General features: G+C 42.1%; 1 protein-coding gene across 1 annotated transcript; it reads right to left on the bottom strand.

The window, feature by feature from the left end:
* Positions 1 to 839: 839 nt before the first annotated feature.
* FKBP9 (FKBP prolyl isomerase 9) lies at positions 840 to 19,488 on the bottom strand. The gene is made up of 10 exons (XM_014889638.2): positions 19,055 to 19,488; positions 15,320 to 15,465; positions 14,539 to 14,728; positions 13,658 to 13,803; positions 11,873 to 12,062; positions 9,699 to 9,844; positions 8,356 to 8,542; positions 5,595 to 5,740; positions 3,801 to 3,964; positions 840 to 2,457 (listed from the first exon to the last, which is right to left on the bottom strand). Exons 1-10 carry the CDS (start codon positions 19,309 to 19,311, stop codon positions 2,275 to 2,277), a joined length of 1,755 nt encoding a protein of 584 aa, XP_014745124.1. The 5' UTR covers positions 19,312 to 19,488; the 3' UTR covers positions 840 to 2,274.
* Between the last annotated feature and the right edge of the window lie 1,853 nt (positions 19,489 to 21,341).

Raw genomic sequence — 21,341 nt, 5'->3', positions numbered from 1 at the left:
ATGTACTTACCCTCACCACAGGCACTGGTAAAGTCATGCCTGCTATCCCATCACTGACAAGCACTTCCAAAAATGTTCAGCACAGCAATTTTTGGGACCACCAGTTGACAGCAGTTCAGTGCTGCTCTTTCTCTTGCATCTGCCCTGGAGGACAACTCTGTTATCCTGGTTTACCAGGAGCTCTTCAGCCCACCTCCTGGGATCCATCTGGAATATTCAGCCATGCAGAAACATGGGGTTCATTCACTAAGGTTTTCTCAGGCAAAACAATTCAGGATATCACGAAACAGTTTGGGTTGAGAAGGGACCTTAAAGATCCTTGAGTTCCTTCCCCCCAAAAGGAGGGGGGATATCCACAAGACAGACTTGGCTTTTTGAGGGAATGTATGAGAACAGAGTGGCTGTTTCCACACTGAATTCTACTTCTGGCAGTACTCCAATCACAACTTGCTTCCCAGTCCTTCTCTCAGCTTTGTCAGCATACAGAAGGGACTGCATCTGAACCACGGCAAAAAGTGAACAACCTGCTTCAAAGTAAAGCAAAAGGGAAAAACAGTCAGCTGAGAGAACTGCTTTCACAAGATGGTAAGGAGCCATTCTGGACCCAAACTTGGGAATTGGAAGTGCTTGTCTGTGATATCTGCAACTTCTACATCTGGTATAAAATCATCCACTACCACCATTTAAAATATTTTTCCTGAACATTAATAGCAGTATTGAACATATTCAGGGTAAGCCTGCCATGTATAAGAGAAGAGAGCTGCAGGAAGGGTATTTGCTTCAACTCATGGTCTCAACCCACCAAAACTCCAGGGAAAAAAAATAAGAAACTTTAAAAGTAATAGTTGATCAGCATTTTATTTAACAAAAAGAACAGTTATCCAACATTTAATGGTATCAAACTCAAAAAAATATTTCACTGCACTTTTTGTAAGAAATGCATTAAAAACCAATACAAAATGCTTTTATCCAACTGAAATACCAATTTTTAGAAAGAGCATCTCAGGGAGCTTACATCCTGCATGTACAGGAAAGCAAGAAACTAGACACAAAGCTTATAATGGAAACACAACTCCCTTCCCACTCCTCTCTGACAGTGTCTCACTCTATGTGTTTGTGCTCTTTGCATGCTGTGTACTGAGGGGGATCCCACGGCCTTCCAGAAAATTGGTCTGTTTCGTGTATTTAGTACTGAGCAGCTCTGCTGCATTTGTCAACTAATGGGTGACTGTCTCAAGTCACAGAATCTGAGCAGCACTTCCAGGCCTAACCTTGTGCTGAGGGCTGGGGCAGAACGTTAGCACACACGAACAGATGGGCCTATTTCCTGATTCTATCACTGTCTGTCTGTTTGTTTGCCACTGCAGACTGCTCTGCTGCTTAAACTCTAAGTACTTACTCCTTAATCTATCAAATCCCAAAATAGGTGACAGAAGCCCAACACAAAATCAACTGCGTCCAGTATTTATGACAGCATTTGGACCCTGTATGTTAAGATTTAATGTCTAACAAAACTATAAATAAGGTTGTAACTAGAAAGGTTTTGGAATGACTGACACTGGCCAGGAAAAGAGTCAAGGTTACTAATTCAGCATAGTACAGATGGTAGGAAATTTTTATTCCGTGAGGTAAAAACCCAACACATACACAGTTATCAGTTCTAGGTCTGTTTAAGTCACAGCTTATGTAAATTTTGCAATGGCACAGCCATGTTCTGCAATTTGAAAATCAGATTTTCTGCTGGCAAAAATCCATGTGAGTTTGTTCAGTTACTGGCAAGAGTGCTCATGCCTTCTGAAAGGAACTGGGATCAACAGCTGACAACTTTTACAGGTTATTGTTACAAGGACTATTTTGCTTCATTTTCCTACACAAATATTTCTGATACAGAAGGTTTTTTAAAACTCTTTTAAAAGCACTTGGCAGGTTTTCTCTCTACCATCCACCCAACTGATGATGTATTGTTCAATGAGAACTTCATATCTTTAGCAGAAAAACAGACCCCACATACACACGTGATTCACAGCACCACATACAGCAGCACACTCCTTACCTGTCTATACATCCCACCTTGAGGCACTTAACACTTTTTTCAGAGATATCTAACAATTCCAACTGAAAATCTCTTCCTATTTTAACAGCCTACCCACACCCAAGCAGAGGCAGACACAGGCTATCCGAGGGCTATCCTTCCAGAACCATGCTTGCCAAAACGCCTTCTGGTACATGTTCGAACAGTAGGTCAGTTCAGGATTCTTGGGTTTTTTCTTATCTTTACAGTTCATCGTGCTCCTCTTTGGCCTCCTGATCTTTCAACTTGAATTCTTCAGCGGTAACTTTACCATTTCCATCCCGGTCTTGATTGGTGAACATATTTTTAACAATTTTTTCAAAATCAAAGCCAGGAGCTAATTTTCCTTTGCCAGTATCAACTTGAGTTTGGATGTATTCTGAAAACTAAGATGGGGGAAAGGAGAAGAAAACAGCTCACAGTGAAAAGGACATTTGAAAATTAAGAGTATCCAGCATTTTACTACTTATTAAATGTACACAGGACACTGTTACTACCCTATAAAGTTTACCACCCAAAGTGGACTAATTAGAACACACACATGAGGTTAAATCACTCTTTGTGGAGCTCAGCAGGGACTTTCTCGCTCATTCCAGTGGGTTTTGGACCCATAACAAGAAAACCTCTTGTTCATAATTTAGGAGGAAGATGGGTTGGATAGCTTGACATAGGAACAGCTCTATACAGATGGAGGGCAGTAATTTTGCATGGTGATACATGAAGCCCACTCTGTAAAACAGAAAGCCACCTGCATCTTAGAGGGAGCAACACAAGAATGATTGCTGATTTGGACAGCAACAGCCTCACCCTACCTCTTTCTCTAAACCAGTAAAAGCTTTTTTCTTCTCTGCAAGAACAGATGTGGAGGTAAACATAAGAGAGAAGATGGAGATGGAAGGAAAAGGAAAAACAAGAATTCAATTTTACCATATTAGGTTTTTAAATCCTCAAAGGCATTTCATGCTGTTCCACAGGGCCACAGCCTGCCCTGTGAGCACTGCAGGCAGCACCACTCCACAGAGAAAAAGAAGGGGGAAAAAAGAAGGGACAAAACAGAAGGATAGAAAAAGGTGACAAAGAAGAGAATTAAAAAAGAGAATTAAAAAATAGAATTTGAGTTAAAAGAAAAGGCAGAGGAAAATCTCACAGAGGTTTATGTTATCAGAACCAGTGTGACAAAGGCAAGTGGCTTTCAACTGGGGCACCCAATGACATTCTCACAATACAGATTTTAAAAGCAAGCAAGCAGAAGAACTTGACTGCACAGCACACAATTCACATGTGTAAGGAGTGGCCACTGGCATTGCCAGGCTCCAGAAGAGATTAGACAGTTCCTGGATGCATTGCTGCAGGCTCAGCTTTGGCTCAAGAATTCACCACAAACTGCCAATTAACACTGAGACACCAAGAGGGCTGATATAGCAAAGGAATGTTGGATACCAACTCTGCCTCTTACACTTATGTCCTAAGGATTTGTTGCTAAGGAAACCACAACAGTAACTGATCTTACGCAGTATGGCCATTCTTACAGTCCTTATTTCTTTAAAGCTGAATAGCCATTATAGCTGACACCCTGCTTTCCTGTTCCCTTGATGACAAAGACCATTCCAGAAGGAGAAGAAGGAGAAAAAGAAAAGAAGAAAAAATGAGGAAAGACTCCATTCTTCAACATTGGCAATGATGGTGGTAGAAGAAAACCACTGCAGATGTTTTCATCGTCTCAGCTTACCTCCTCCAAAAGAACCTCTCCATCATGATTCTGGTCTATTTCTTCAAAAAGGTTGGGAGAGACTTCCCCATTCCATACAAACATGTATCCTTCAGGCAAGCCAGATACCAATTCCAGCAGTTCAATGTCGAAAACTAATACAGCACTACCAGGCACTTCTCCTTCTGTCACAACAAATAGCAAAGAGGCATATTTATCGTGACTTACATTGTAGGAGATATTTCCTTTTAATCCACAATTAAATTTATCTTCCTGCTTCAAAAGGCACTTCTCTAGTGTGATCCCTAGCCCATCCAAATCTTCCTGATCACTTCACCAAGGGTGATCATAAAAGGAACTTTACATAATAAAACTTGATACACTGGAAGCCCACTGAAGCTGTGGATGCCCCATTCCTAGGAATGTTCAAGGCCAGGCTGGGATAGGGCCTTGAGCAACATCTTCTAGTGGAAGGTGTCTCTGCCCATGGCAGGGGGGTTGAAACTAGGTGATCTTTAAGGTCCTTTCCAATCCAAACCATTCTATAATTCTGTGATTCTAACTGCATCCATTTTTTTACTTTTAAAAATTAAACTTGTGGGAATAATCCATTTTCCTTTATCTCACCAATACACTGTGTATCAGCGTACTTCTGTGAGACTCAACAGTGTTGCAACAGCTTGGGATGTTACCTCAGGGAAACCATGGAAGGAGTTTAATTTAGTCTTGAAAAAGAAAAATCAAACTCACCTCTAACCTGTTTGCAAGAGACTGTAAACAATCCATTTCTTTAGGTAGCTGGGTATATACCAACACACTAACAAATCATGCAATGTTTCAGAACATGTATCAAATGTAACCTGAACAATGGCGAATACTTATGACAGGTACTTTACACAGCAGACTTTTCATGTTATGAGACATTTTTCAATTTATTATGTATAGCTATGCAACTATATATCATGTATAATAGATAAAATAATGTATAAAACATGGCATATATATAATACTCCTAATTTTTCACAGAAGACAGGTACAAGTGGAAACGCATTCTTACCTCTTAATGCAAATTAATTCTCCAGTAAGGTCTGCACATGATGCCTGACAGTATAAACTACAAACTGTTCTGGAACTATTCAAAGAACACAGAAACTAATGCAACTGTTTCCAACACACACTAGAATTTAGTGATCTTGGTGATCTCATGATAGACTCCTTTCCCTCAAATCTTTTAACCAGGAAGGCCAGAAACAACATACCTGGACATGAAAGTTCTTGTCACTTCTGTATCATTCTTTTTATTACTGCTGTCCACATCATTAAAAATTTATATGCCTTAATGCCCTAAAGCTGCCATAAAATGTATTTGTGTTGGAGTTTTAACAGCACTGTTTCACATCTTACACTCAGTTTATGTATTTTCTGAATTTCCTAACATACTAGTGCTGACCAGTCCCCTACAGCTCTGTTTCCTGAATAACACGTTGCATGTACAAACACAAGCACCCAACTCCCTATCATGGAAAACAGTGTTTGCATCTCTCTGCAACACCAGACTGCCTGGAGCTTTCTGTTCTGACAAAGCAACATTACTGGGGGCACATGTTCCCTTTTGTACTGTGATAGTCTTTCTATTGGCCACAGCATGACTTGAAATGGAACACAGACAGCATCTTTATTCCACTGGGGAACAGAGAGGAGGATGAGTGTCTAAAATAACGACACAAAATCCTCTAAAAAAATCCCATTCAAGCAGCTAATAAGACATGCATGCCTGTGTTTCATTCTAGAGATGCTAAGTGGATGTGCACTCACCAACTCCATCTTCTCCATAACCAAAGTGAGGTGGAATAACGACTGTCCGTCGCTCCCCAACACACATGTCCTGAAGGCCCATGTCCATCCCGAACACCACCTGACCAGATCCCAGAACTATGTTGTAGGTCTTGCCAAGGTTGTGTCTGGAAAGGAAGGGAAAAATGGAGGAAAAAAAATCAACATAAAATATAAAATTTTTGTTGTTCAAAATTATCATAGAAGTAGCAGTTTCTAGTAGTGTCCTGTCATCGCCAAAAATTAACTTAATACTCAATGCCTTGTTCTAGCAAACAGTTACCTGAAGTTGTTCCCAAGTTGCAGCCAGCACCAAACAGACTAGTCTCTGATGCTGACATGTCCTCTGGCACTAAAATTACAGACTTCTTGAATTAAATCCAATAATTAAAATCATGAATTGTACCAATTACAACCCTCAGGTATTTCATCTTGAAATAAGGGCTTTTGCCTTTCACATATTTTTAACTGTTGTAATTGGACTTTTCAGCAGATGTAAAAGTTCCAGATGTACATTTGTCCTGGGGTGATTTTATGATGCTTGCATCCCCAGTCGTCTGTTCTGTTTGTGATGGATATTGAGTTCTGCAACTTTAAGACTGGTTTCAGGAGTGAAGGGGAAGAGAAGAAGTGCAGAGTTTGTTATCAGAGACTGTATTTGCTCCCCGCATCCTTCACACAGACTGTGTTGTCTGCAGTGGACAGCAGGAGAGAATTCTCCTTTGTTCTTGGTTAGTTTCTGGTTAGCTGAGGCAGAACGTTCCTGGATTGTGGTTTTTTTTTTTTTTTCCTTTTTCTTGGAATTGTTCGAACCTGCTGTGGACTGAAAACCCAGAGGAGCACCAGGAGCTCACACCTGTGTCCCACCAGGCCTGGCCTGGGCTGTGGGATTTCCCAGCGCCTGAGGGACTGAGAACAGACTGAGTGAGCCGGGCTGCAACCCACGGAAGGGACTCTGCTGAATTTGTCATCTCTTTGGAGGGACAAGAAGTTTTGACGTTTCGTATTGTTCATTTTTGTGCTGGGGAGTGCTTTGCCTGTTAAATAAACAGTTTTTTTCCACTTCTCTCTGAGGAAATATTTTCCCAAACCAGTTAAGGGAGGGACCACTTGAATTAGTTTCTTAGAGGGGCCCCATTCAGAGGTTTCCTCCAAAATTTACCCTAAACCAGGACAACATTCATCCCAGGACCGCCAACTCCATATGGGGATCTGAGTGCATTCTCATGGATCAGCCATCTCTTTAATAAAATCAGTCACTATAATGTAGCAGTTATTAACATAAATAGCTACTACTACTACTGCTATTTAACCTTATTAAATTTTTAATTATACCTTGCTGCTCGTGTCTCATTTCTAAAATTAGAAAATATCACTGGTTAAAAGTCCAAAAGTCAAAATATATTGTCAATTTAAAGACAGAGTGTGCAATATTATAAGGCACTTTATTCTATTGGTTGCCTTTCTTTGGTTATTTGGCTTGGCTGTGGCTCTGCAAGACATGCTTGTACAACAGAGTATTATTTGGAAAAAAAACAGTTCAGTGGCTTAAAGGTCAGCCTTAAAATTTGGAGCACATGATTCACGATCCTTGATTCTCTAAAAACTGCTTTGAGTAAGTTGGTCTCAACATCCCTTGGTTCCTGCTACAAAATGGAAATTGAGTATTCCTGACATATAAACAGTATTTTGAATCCAAACACGCTACTTGTATACGTCCTTGCCTACAGCATCACACCACGTGCTCCAAATTAAGGCAGCTTTTCAGCTCTGCAAGCTTTTGTGTACACTGTGAAACCTACGAGCTGCTTCCTGTGTTAATTATAACCTGGTTAAAATTAGCTTTTCCCAACTTCCCTTCCAAAAGATAAAATATTGTTTGGATGACTTGTACTATTCAAAAGATTAAGGAAAAGGAAAAGGAAAAGGAAAAGGAAAAGGAAAAGGAAAAGGAAAAGGAAAAGGAAAAGGAAAAGGAAAAGGAAAAGGAAAAGGAAAAGGAAAAGGAAAAGGAAAAGGAAGCTAACAGAAATACTCTTGTAGCTGTGTGCCAGGCTCACTTCAGTGCTACAGGAGACAGACTGGAGCAATCTTTTGCTTCCCTTATAAGTGTACTGCCAAGAAGAAGGAATAAAAGGCATATTATCCTCACAGTCACAATCAAGCCCTCTAATAGTTTCTCCATGCTGACACTCAAAGCCACGCTACTATACAGGAGCAGCAATGTGTGCTACAGACATGACAGGTGACCATTTACTATAAACCACACTCAAGGTATCTTAGAAAAGAGCACAACAAGTAGCCCCACCAGACCTCTCTCAGGAGCACTGAATCAGTACAGAGCACAAATCCTACCCAAGAAATTGAATAAACCTGGACAGTTCATTCATTATAAGACCTGTGTTGCCATGGTATGACTAGCCCAGACACTTCAGCTGGCCCATTTAAACAGAATGCCATGCAACAAGTTTCATCACTCCACATATACTATTTATGTTCTTCTCGAACACACGCCTACTCCTTTTTGTTCTTGGTTCTCTCATTATGCTATGCGAGATTGTCTTTAAATTCTCCTCCTCCTATGCACCTTTGGCAAGCAGCCATAAAGAGAAAAACACATTCTACATAACTACTCACTCAAAAAAAAATTTATTTATTCCCTGCTAGCTTGCTTTGCAGGGAATTCATTCTGCCTTCTCTGCTGCTGGGAGTATTTTCTTTACCAGGTCATTCAAATACCTACGTGGAGTCTAGCAAGGTTCCATCCAGGAGCGAAGCATTGTAGTGGTATTTCAGGTAATCTCCCTTCTTGCTCAGTACAGTGCAGTTGGAAGGTTTGTAGTGAACCGTGATGCTGACCGAATCTGAGGGGTTGTGGAAGTCCACCACATGGATATCAAACACCAGCACTGCAGATCCTGGAATATTTCCTAAATAGGAAGCAAATTAGACAAATAGAGTAAGAAATGGTACCTGAATAGGCAGATGATGTCCACGTACTGCACCCTGTAGGAATATGTATTCCTGCTGTGTCTGCTACTAAGTCATTTTGCTCTTCTCATTCAGAATTAAAGGACACGACAGATGCGAGCTGCATCCAATGTAACAAAGACAACCAGCAGGAAAGCACTAAACACTCAAAAGAAGGAAAAACTTCTATTATTCTGAATTTTTAAATTATGCAGAAATGAAGCAATAATCATGTATTTTCTGTGACCATCCTACATAACTCATTTGTGTTTCATGTATCAATTCAATATTGATCATCAAAATTCTCAAGGACTTCTCATGCTTCAAGGAACATCATTACAGGTTAAAGGTTACAGTTCCTTAAAATATCCTAAAAGCAGAAAACTACTTTCCCCTCTTCCCAGGATTATGTGCATTATCAGGATTAACAAGACACATACAGGCCTAGGACCAGGGTTTGTTGGTAAAGGAGTCTAATTCCAAATCAACAGCACAGAACTTGCATTCCCAGAAGAAAGGCTTTTTTTCTAAATCACTTATCCAAGTAACATCCAAGGAGGCACTTTTTGAAACAGCAGCCACAATGCTGTGATCAGCTAGAAGGGTTATCATATTCAGTCTCTCACAGCAATCTGTTTAGATAAAAATTAGTTTTCCCAAAGAAATATTAATTGTATGTTACATATACACAGTTACTTCACTGTTACATGCATCCACCATTTACAAAGGTGGCTTAGAAGTCCAGAAAACCTGTGGCTGAGGAAGGAATGGGGAAGAAAACTTTGCATGATTAACTCCTTCAGGATAGAGAGTTTAAGACGCACAGGAAGGAAGATCTCACACTGTAGAGCTCCTGGCATCCAAGTACCAGTCTGCCTGAAACACCAATTACCCAGATTGAGTTCAGGCTATCAGTTACATGTGAGATTGTTCTGTATTTTATTGCCTATTTAGCTAATCAAAATAATCCTGTAAATTCTGGATGTGGTCTTGTCAGTTTGATGTCTACAAAATAATTAGTAAACCTTTCAAATGCCAGAAAAATGGAAATATACAAAGATTAACTAAACAATAAAGGTTTAACTACAGAAGATCTGAATGCAATGCCAAGCTTACCTCTCCCTTCTTCTCCATATCCAAGATGAGGGGGGATTATTATTCTTCTTTTTTCACCAGTGCATACACCTAGCAAACCTTCATCCATTCCAGCAATCACATAACCTTTCCCAACATAGGTGTCATATGTACGGTTTCGTGAATAACTATGGAAAATATTTGCATTTTAGCAGTGTCAGGTGTACTCAAGAAAACAAGGGCTCTTGCAATAGCTCTGCAATACAATTCTTAAAACAGTTAAGGTGAAATACAGTCATTAACCAGCACCAGGGAGGCCTAAAGAAACTATGTTCCATGAATCCAGGCCACCAGGTTTCATCAGTCAGTGACACACAGGTCACTCAGCAGTGAGACCCTGGCTAGTGAAGAGCTGGCAAATTTGCAAATTCATTTCTACTGTATCTTGAAAGAAAAACCACACTTACTTATGTGTTTTAAACAAAACAGAAAACAGGTTTTGACAAGTAACTGAAAAAAAATGGTTTACTTCTTTAAAATTTCCTCTGCCCTGACACTACTTTAATAAGCATGTATCAACTAACTATAGTTGGTAAGTACTTCATTTTCATGAGATACCCAGCAGACTACCTCATTTAGCAACCACAACTATGTAGTTCAACTACTAGAAGGAGCAGGTGGGATAAATAGGTTCTCCTGGGATGCTTAACATTAAAATGAGTTGTGACAACAGAACAGTATCAACACCACCCCTTCCATTCCAAACCAAGCCAACCATTTACACACAGGTTGAAGGACCTGCTTCAATACTTCATGATAGAACAAAACAAGGCAACAACAATAAATTATGTTTCTTACATGGACATGACTGTCTTCTGCCTTTCTTCAAGGTATGTTGCACAAATGCACAGCCCAAGAAAGAGAAGGCAGAAAGGTTTTAATTCATCTTTACATGGTAGCTTTGGGAAAGAGCTAAACAAGACCAGACCCTGATGTAATTCAGAGGTTTATTCAACTGCTCTAAGTCCAGACAGCCTTGGCTGAGCTGTCCAGGGCAGTTCTGCAGTCGAATATTTCAGAGTAAAAAGGCAAAGGAAAATATTAGAGCTCTCAACCCCAGTTATTCGCAGAGCTTTTGGCATGCTCCCTGTACTAGTGAGAAACTTTGTCTAGATAGCTCCAGGATTTTCAATCCCTATTGTTAGGTGCTCTACTTCTTCATTTATGAATGCTGTAGGTCAGAATACCATGTTTTAATGAACAAGCCCTCTAACAACTCTCAGCACTTCAGAATGATGTAGAAGTCGTTGTCTACAAAGCATTTATTACTATTTCTTGACAGCAATCCTCATATAAATATTACAGCTATTTTCAAAGTTTGATTAATTACTACGGAAAATACTCATATCTCAAAAAAGAGAAATAGGTACACTGTTGAGTTCTTAACTTATAAGCTTTCAAAAACTGTAAATCAAGGTCTACAGAGATGGCTGCTGCAGTAGAACTAAACATTTTTCTCTGAGCTTATTTGATAAAAAATTTTACATTGGCTCATTTTCACCTCCTTTTTTAGCTACTTCTGCCAGTTCCAAAAGCTAGAGTGGGATAATAAAGCACTGTTCCACTAAATTCAACCAAAATCACAGAAAGCTACAAGGGTATTATTCATATGATTCTGTATACGAGGTTCATGTTCCTATAGAGCTTTGAATTTACTGTCACGGTAATCCCTCTTCCTTTATCACAGAAAACCCCTCTTATTGAATTCTGCAATTCCATAATTCAGTCTTGAAAGACATCAGCCTTCAAAATGCAAAAGTTTCCAAGTATAAATATTATTAACCTCACACTAGCCACTAGCACACTGACTCACAATTCTCAGGACATAAAATTGAATCATATTTATTTTCTCACTCTTCAGTGGTATTACCTATTTGGCAGATGAACCCTACAGAGCAAAGAGCCTTCAGGCTCAGCATTTAGCTTCACTGGGTGGGTCGCTACCCCTAGATGGCGTCTGTGACAATGCCATGGTACAAAAGAGCTCTTTTCTTTCCCATATAGAAAGGTTTTCTATGAGTCTTTTAAAAATATTCCAAGTCCACTCAACATTTTCAAAAAGGAAGGAAAAGCAAAGAACTGTGTTTGAGCATTTATGGACACGACAGAGGAGTCAAACTGGAAATGCAATCTGCAGAGTTGAATGGTTTGGTTACCTGGAATCAAATAATGTGCCGTCTAAAAGTGTGCCATTGTAATGGTACCGGAGAAAGTCTCCTGTCTGACTTCTCCGCTCACAAGATTCAGGCACGAGCTGGTTCTCAATAGCAATACCATCCTTGGGGTTATGTAGATCCAGCAAAACCACATCAAAGACAAGGGAAGCTTGGCCAGGGATCTCCTTACCTACAAAAGTGTTAGAGCAGAAAATTGGTAAGAAACAGCAGGTGTTCTAGCAGAAGCTTAAACATGTTTGTTAAAGAAAAGTAACTGCACGTTGTTACTACAAAATATCAAGCACCTCCCCTCCCAAAATAAATTAGAATCATAGATTATTTGGGTTGGAAGGCACTCACTACGGTCATCAGTCCAACTCCTGGTCCTGCACAGGACACCGTGTGCCTGAGAGAATTGTCCAAACACCTCTTGAATTCTGTCAGGCTCAGTGCTGTGACCACTTCCCTGGGGAGCCTGTTCCAGTGCCCAGCCACCCTCTGAGTGAGGAACCTCTTCCTAATATCCAATCTAAACCTCCTCTGATACAGCTTCAGAGGTCTCTTCAGAGAAGAGATCGGTGCCTACCGCTCTTCTTCACCTCATAAGGAAGCTGCAGACGGCAGTGAGGTTTCCCTTCAGTCTTCTCCAGGCTGAACAGACCAAGTGACCTCAGCTGCTTCTCACACGGCTTCCCCTCAAGGCCCTTCACCATCTCTGTCGCCTTCCTTTGGACACTTTCTAATAGTTGAATATCTTTCCTATATTTTAGCACCCAAACCTGTTCCCAGCACTCAAGGTCAGGCTGCCCCAGTGCAGAGCAGAGCAGTTCCACACATCTATCCCCATCTGTTGCCCAGCTGGCAATGCTGTGCCTGATGCCCCCCAGGTTGACCCTCCTGGCTGCCAGGGCTCTGCTGACTCGTGCTGAACTTGCCATCCACCAGGAGCCCCAAGTCCCTTCCCACAGGGCTGCTCTCCAGCCTCTGATCCCCCAGTCTGTGCATACAACAAGGGTTGCCCCATCCCAGGTGCAGGATCCAGTTTGTTTAATTTCATATAGCTGGTGATGGCCCAGTCCTCTAATTTATCCAGTTCTCTCTCCAAATTTGCTTCTAGTCAGTCTTTTTTTGGTTCAGGGGGTTTTTCACTGAATTCTCCAAATCAGTCATTTCCTTCTATTCCCACAATAATGGCACTGCCTCGCTGAAAACAAAGGCCTCTTCAGCCTCACAGTTAATGGTAATGAAGCCACAGAAGGGGTATGAAACCTTGTACACCAAAGATACATCCTTAAACATCAGAGCAGAGAAAGAATATAAGGCAAAGTCACAAACTACACCTAACTGCCCCATTATTAAACATGGGGATGACTATGTATGATCTGCAGGCTGCATAGTCTCACAAGACAATCCTTTTTGTAGCTATCACTAGAACATCTGCTAAAAAAAAAACAACAAAACCCATCTGGAATTAAAAATACATTTAACACACTTTTTTCTTAAGAAAGTTTTCTGCTTTCTGTGGCAGGCTGAAAGAATTATCTAGTCACCTGTCTTCAAGTTTTTGGTGCCACTAGACATTAATCACAGATTATATTCCTTGATTGAAAGAAAATTTCAGTATAGAAATACTACAGTTGTATCAACAATATATCTGTTAAGCAGTGTCTCTCTGAACAGGGTAATAATGCTGCCAGTAAATTTAAAATACAGAAAGTTTGTTTTAAAATATGTATGAATTGGGATTGAAATAAAAAGAAGAACAACCAAAGGAATAACTTTTACCATCTCCATCTTCTCCATATGCCAGGAAAGGTGGTATTGTGATAATGCGCTTCTCTCCCACGCACATTCCCAAGAGACCCTGGTCCATACCAGGAATCAGCCATCCAATTCCCACATAGGTATCATAAGTTCTCATCCGATTATGGCTAAACATGACAAAGAAAAAAAATCACAACCAAGTATCAGACTGGCACAGGAAAGAACAATATTAACCTTTAAATCTACATACTATGCACAGTGTAACTCACAAATTGCTTGTCCAATAGTATGGGTCCTTCATTTACCAAGGGCTGGCTGGGAAGTTTTCCAGGGTGCTTAGCTATGCCAACATACAGGTTTGCTAACATACAAACCTCACAGAGGCTTTGAAAAGTGGCTCTCAGGCAGCTGTTACTAAAGCATCGTTTTCCACTGGGCTCTAAGGAAGGACACATGCTGTGCACTTAAAATCTCAGTAAGAAAGTGTTAGTTGCTCACTTTCATTACAAATCCTGCTAAGTTTACAAAACTTGTATCTGATCTGAACAGCTATACCGGTTACAGAGACTTTAAACTGACTGCAAGAATTCATTAGTAATAAATAATAATAATTAATAAATACAGAGGACAAAATTTAAAATTTAAAAAAAGCATCTGGATTGGTAATGCCCATGAAGAAATAATGCACAGTTTTATTGGTTTGAGTCAGTACTGCTAGCCTATAATTCCTGAACAAATTACTAACACACATCCGATGCCAGATTTCATTTCCTGTGTTTCTGGGCAATTAGGATTAATTGTTACACAGGCAAAAGGAGAGCAAACGATGGTGAGATATTAAACTACAAGCAAATGATGGTGAGATATTAAAATACACAAAGACACACAGCCCAGCTGCATACCTTGAATCAAACAGGGTCCCATCTAAGAATGTTCCATTGTAATGGTACCGTACAAAGTCAGACACCTGGACTGTCCGAGGACACTTCTCAGGTTTGAAGTAAGTCCGAACCTGCACTTCATCCTCCGAGTTCCACAGATCTATCAGGAGCACATCGAAATGGAGCACAGCATTGGGGGGTATCACACCAGCTGCAAAAGCAAAAAACACAGAGAGTTTTCTTTCCCTTTTTATACAAGGTATCAGCAAAAAGGAATCAATCCATGCATACCCTAAAAAAACTGCATAATGCACACCTTATTTCTTACTGTGCTTACAACTCCTTGGCACCCTGCCATTGCTGCAGTTATTTTAAGGGGGGGAAATCCAGCAAGATGAGCTCTTATCACAGCTGTCCACTAGGCAAACTATCTTGAGTTAGCATTTGTTGCCTCTCTGAGGCTGTATAACGAAGATAATTTCGGAACTGACAAAATCTCGTGCAGCACTGCAATGCTAAACCACAATTTTGGTTTAATTAAGTCTTTAACAGGGAGGTAGATACAAATAAATAGTTAACTTTCATAGCAAGGTTCATTTACTGAAGGTCTTCTGCAGTGAACTGCAGAGGGAGTCTGGAGAGACTACTTTAGGCTACAGGTTCAACAAACACCTCTGAGGAACAGGGCATAACTCCCCCAAAATTCACTACTTGAAGTTTCTACCCTTCTCTTCTGAGGCTCAGTTTCCTATCTGTTCTGTTGAATCCCTTACACAAGCAGCTGGCCTGGTCCTGTACTTACGGACGCCTTCAGCTCCGTAGGCAAGCTTAGGGGGAATTTTCACAAACCGACGCTCGTTCACACACATGCCCACCAGAGCTTGGTCCATCCCAGCAATAAGCTGACCTTTGCCCACAAACACGTTGAATGTGGATCCCCTGTCATAGCTGAAGGGGGAAAAGCAGGCAAAAATGTTAGTGGTTCATTTACACCCCCCTCCACTGTTTTGTTTGGGTTTTTTTTGAAAGAGAGAGAGTTAACTGCACCTTGTCTCCGTTTTGCCCAGTTAGCATGACTTTATCACAAGACAGCTCCTAAAGGAAGAGGCAAATCCAAGGTGTTCCTGAGACTTCAACACAGTTCTCCTGTTCACTGCTCATTACCTACCTGAAACACATTCTAGCAGAGTGCAAGGTGTACTACAGGCACCTGAAGGCCAGAACTACAAACAGCTAATTGACACACTAATATTAAATGCAGCACTGGAAAATTAAGAAAGAAAAGGAAAAATTAAACAGTGTTACGAAAGGATAATTGCTCCCACAGCATGATCTCGCCATATTGATTTCAGTCAGTAACATCACAAAAATGTAAGACCTGTAAGCTTTACAGTGTGAGACATCACACTTCCAATCTCCGTGGGAGAAGAGGAAAGGGAAAAGATGCCTTTTTAAGTAGCAGCTGTGAGGTTTACCTCACAGGTTAACTTAAGAGGTTATTTATTTTCCCCTCCACTTTCACAGCTCTCATTTAAAGCACAGAGACATGTTTTAAACAGCAGGTTTGCCAGATCAAGAATCAAGAAACAAATTAGCCTCCTCTGTGATAATACATGAATATTCAACAGGTAGAAGAAATGATGCTTCAATTACTCAATTTTCCAGGGAGGATGGAGAACAGTAGTGTTACCACAACAGAATGTTATCTTACATGGTTCATTTGGCCACCTTCAATCTGCGCAATGACCCCACTTTGATGTGCCTGAATTACTGCTGTTGAACTTTTTGAAGCAATATGTAAACATGTCAAGAAGCATCTCAAAAGCTTCATGCCTACTTTTAAACTTTTACTGCTTCAATTTTCCCAAATCCCTTTTATAACTTAAAGGACATTAAAAAAAAAAAAAAAACCACTTGTGCCTTTTTCATGCTAAAATTCTGGAAAACATCCAGTAGTTAGACATCCCTAGGGAAATGATGTCAAATTTTCCTTCCAAGACTGTACACATCACTTCTGCAACATACTGAACCTCCGAACAGTCCCACAACCTTGAATCTCTCAAATATTTTACTGAATGATCTCTCTGTTTGCTCCATTTTTTTTTCTTCTGACAAATATTTATCTTAAAGTAGACAACCCTCTATTACTGAGCATTCACTTTCAGTTACCATAATATTCCCACAACCAGGAAAGGATGGAAAATATTTAAATTAGGCCCAGATAAATTCTCTTATACACACAAAACGAAAATTAAGATGTTAAGACTAGTAACATAATAGGTTCTAAGAAAACCTCCAAAATGGTATTTTGTAGCAATTGACAAAGCCTGGCAATACATCTGGGATGAACTTAGAAGACCTTTTTTTTTAGTAAAAAAAATGTACAATTAAGAGAACATTGATGCAAAGCAGAGAACTGAACAAAGTACTCATCAGACCATGGAGCTTTGCAGGACTGACTTCGCAGATTCCTTAAAAATAAGCAAACTTTGTTTCTATTAGTGAAATTGACTAAATTAATAGTAGATGACTAGGCAATTAAATTTACACTTTTAAACGCAAATTCTTTTATGGCCATTGAAATAAAAAATGCTGATGCAAAAAAAATATATACATTCTAATGATAATAATACGCTAATTTATTTGACACAACCATGATACAGCCTGATAATGCGAAAAGCAGTATTGCTAGCTGCTACTTGGAAATACAGAAAAATAATTTTAAAACTCAAGAATATTTTCAAGAGCTGAAGAAGGAACAAAGCAAATCTGCCCTTAGCTCAACATCTAGAGTATTTTCAAGAGTGATTTCATAGTACTGTTCAATTAAACTGATGCTGGTAAGCATGCGCATAAATTAAAAAAAAAAAAAAAAAAAAGTAAGAAAATGGGCTTATTTTTGTATAAATTGACTAAATCTCTTTAGCTCCGAGGCAGGGAGTACCAAAGATTTTAGAACAAACACTCCAAAATATTTCTTCCATTAACATACAGAAGATAAAATCCTCCTATTTTTCCATGTCTAAACATTATTAAACACTGTCATCAATCTTAGAAAAGATTATAGTGAATAACAAAAGTGTACATCAACATGAGCTGCCATCTAGGAAAAAAAACCAAGCTGAACAAACCTGATTTTTTGCACCCTTTTGAAGGCAGCCACAAAAATATTCAAGCTGGACTAGACTATCACCATTACTACTTATTTACTAATATTTAGAGGATCCAAAGAGATAAATGCTGTACAGTTCTGCACAGTCTTTTCCTGCCTCAAGTAATTCAGAATGATATGACGGGAAACTTGGAACTAAAAGGAGAGTCAGGACCTGGGCAGCCCCTGCCTCAATGCACAAGGAGCAATCAGAAACGCACTTCTGAACACGTGGCCAGTTTTCCAAATGTCACATATTTATAAAGTAAGGCATGAGGACGCTGCTTTCGCGTGTCTTCACATCCACAACTAAGATTTATGTTCCAAAACCATCAGTTGCCAATGGATTCACTGTCTGTACTGTGCCTTTTTACTGAAATTGCACCAACACCAGCTGAAGTGCGAAGTGCTGGTGATATGGCACTACTGGCATACTAACTACAGTCAGCTCCAGAGGGAGAACTGAGCTTTGAAGGACAGTTATTTCCCTAAGGCTGCAGATTTTCCTTGATACACAAGGGAGATTACCAGGATTACTGAAAATACATTTTGAATTATCATTCTAAATAATACTTTGATCGCCGGCAATGAATGAAGTAAGAAAAAACAAATAAGCTGTTAGCAGCAACAGCATCCTTCACAATCTGCTGATCCCACTATTTAGGCTTCCTGATCCCAAAATAACAGCACGAAAGCAGTCAGACACTTCACTGTACATAGGTCTCATTTTTTCAAGGATAAAGTATCCAAAAAATTCTATGTAAGTACAGCCTGATAATTCCTATATTTCCGGCAAGGATAATGATTCAGAAACAATCGCATTCGAGTAAGATTGAGCCTGGAGAAGATATAGGAAATGTACAGAATGAAACGGACGGGAAATCACTGCTGTGAGAGGCTGATACCATATAAACTCCTTTTTACCGGGCTAAGGCTAGCCGAATAACCTTATGGTCTTCACTCTTGGAGCAGAAAACTCCCATTTAGCGCCTTGAAGAAGCAGCTGAAAGAACACGGTACGGATCCGTACGGGCAAGCAAACTACTGCGGACGACAGAGGTCTTGCCCCGTGTCCCCCAGCGGTGACACCCCAGCTCTCTGCCCTTCATATTTCAAAGGCATCCACCCATGGTGATGTGCATGTCCCGCATGTACGACACTGCCCATCCTGCTGCCGACCTGCTTCCAGCTGGTCACCCCAAGAACGCCCACGGGGCCCTGCTGGGAAAAGCAGGGGGACCTGAACCGAACCTCCACCCAGCGCCACAACCTCTGCACATCCACAAAAATCCGCCCTCGTGGGGGACAGCACCTCTCGCTCCCCTCCTCCTCACAGTGCCCAACCAAACCCCGCGGGGCCGCACCCGCAGCGGGCTTGTGCCAGACCTGGAGTCGAAGCGGGTGCCGTCGGGGAAGGCGCCGAGGTAATGGTAGCGCACGAAGTCTCCGGGGCGCACGGCCCGCGGGCAGCTCTCGGGCACGAAGCGCCGCTCGACGCCGAGCTCGGCGCCGTCCGGAGGGATTTCGGCGGCGGGCACTGGCGGCGCCTGGCAGGCCGCCCAGCTCTCCAGCAGCGCCGGCAGCAGCAGCAGCAGCGATCCACAGCCCGGGCCCCGCCGCCGCACGGCCGCCGGCCCCGCCATGCAGCGCAGCGAGTGGGGCAGCCGCAGGGCGCCCTCGGCGGGGAGGGGAAGAAGGGAGGATGAAGGGACGGGAGGGAATGAAGGGAAGAAGGGAAGGGAGGGGAAAGAGGGAAGAGAGAAGCCGCCCGCCCCGGCCCGCCCGCTCCTCCTCCTCCCGCCGCTGCAAACTTGCAAACGTGGATGAAGCGCTCCCACCCGGGACGGGGGAGGAGCAGCCCCGGCGCCGGCTCCCCCCTCCCGCCGCGGGGCTGCGCAGTCCGGAGCGCAGCGCTGCCACCGTCGTCCCCGCCCCGCGGCCGCCCAGCTCTCTCCCGGGGCCGGAGGTGCGACGTGGCGCTGCCCCGGGCCGCCCTCCCGGCGCTCCTCCGATCCCGAACGTAGCATGGGAGACGGGCGGACCCCGAGAGTCGTAAACACGTAGACATAACCCCGCCATTTCCCGCAGACTTCCCGCAGCACTTGGGAGCGAAGGTGCTGGACGCCCTGGGAGAGACCGAAAACACGGCAACTGACCTCCCGCGTAAGGGGATTTTGTCACTCTGCCTGCACACGTACTCCGTGCGAGACTTCGAGTATTTGCAAGCTTGAAGTCCGACCGCAAATGTTCCATTTTAGATCAAACCCCCAAAGAGACATACGAGGCTGTGTTGGCAAATGCGTATTGATGCACACCAGTGCTGTCATAGGGATTTGCAACTCCTGGCGGGGGACCTTTCCAAATGACACAGACAAAAGACAGAATCACGGAATGATTTGAGTTGGAAGGGACTTTGAAGATCCAACCCCCTGACATGGGCAGGGATATATTTCACTAGACCAGGCTTCTTTGAACACCATCAAACCTGGCCTTGAACATTTTCAGGGGTGAGGCATCCACAACTCCTCTGGGCAACCTGTGCCAGCACCTTACCATCTTCACAGTAAAGAATTTCTTTCTGATATCTAATCTAAACCTACTCTCTTTCAGTTTGAATCCATTCCCCCTTGTAATAGTTCATCTTTCTTGTAGGTTCCCTTCAGGTACTGGAAGGCTGCAATTAGGTCATCCTGAAGCCTTCTCTTTTCCAGGCTGAACAATCCAAATTCTCTCAGCCTTTCTTTGTAGAAGAGGTGTTCCATCCATCTAATTCTCTTGGTGGCCTCCTCTGGATTCACTCCAACAGGTCCATGTCCTTCCTGTGCTGGGATCCCAGAGCTGAATGCAGCATTCCAGGTGGGATATCACCAGAGCAGAGCAGAGGGGCAAAATCCCTTCCCTTGCTCTGCTGGCCATGCTGCTTTGGATGCAGCCCAGGACACATTTGGCTTTCTGGACTGCAAATGCACATTGCTGGGTCATGTCCAGCCTCTCATCCACCAGCACTCCCAAGTCCTTTTCCTCAGGGCTGTTCTCAGTCTGTTCATCCCCCACTCTGTGCTGATACCAGGGGCTGTCCTGACCCAGATGCAGCACCTTGCACTTGGTCTTTTTAAACCCCATGAGATTCTCACGGGCACACTTCTTCAGCCTGTCTAGGTTCCTCTGTATGGCATCTTGTCCTTTGAGTGTGTCAACCACACCAGTCAGCTTGGTGTCATCTTCAAATTTCCTGACAGTGCACTTGATCCCTCCACCAATGTACTTAATGAAGATATTAAATAGCACTTGATCCCAGTACAGACCTCAGAGGCATATTACTTATCACTGATATCCATTGGGACTCCGAGCCACTGACCAGATGGGACCATTCAACTACTTACTAATCTAACAGTCCACACATTGAATCCATCTCTCTCCAATTTAGAGAGTGATGTTGTAAGGGAGCATGTCAAAGGCTTTACAGAAGTCTGGATAAACAACACACATAGCCTTTACCTTGTCCACTACTGTAGTAACTCGATCACAGGAAGCCACTGGGTTGGTCAGGCAGGACTTGCCCTTGGTGAAGCAGTGCTGGCTGTCCTGAATCACCTCCCTGTCTTCTGCATGCCCTCGTGCAGCTTCTAGGAGGATCTGTCCCATGTTCTTCCCAGGCACAGAGGTGAGGCTG

The sequence above is a fragment of the Sturnus vulgaris genome, chromosome 1, assembly GCF_052056855.1.
Source record: "Sturnus vulgaris isolate bStuVul1 chromosome 1, bStuVul1.hap1, whole genome shotgun sequence".
Classification (NCBI taxonomy): domain Eukaryota; kingdom Metazoa; phylum Chordata; class Aves; order Passeriformes; family Sturnidae; genus Sturnus; species Sturnus vulgaris.
Note: the sequence above shows the minus strand (reverse complement) of the source record. Positions and strands in the feature narration are given on the sequence as shown.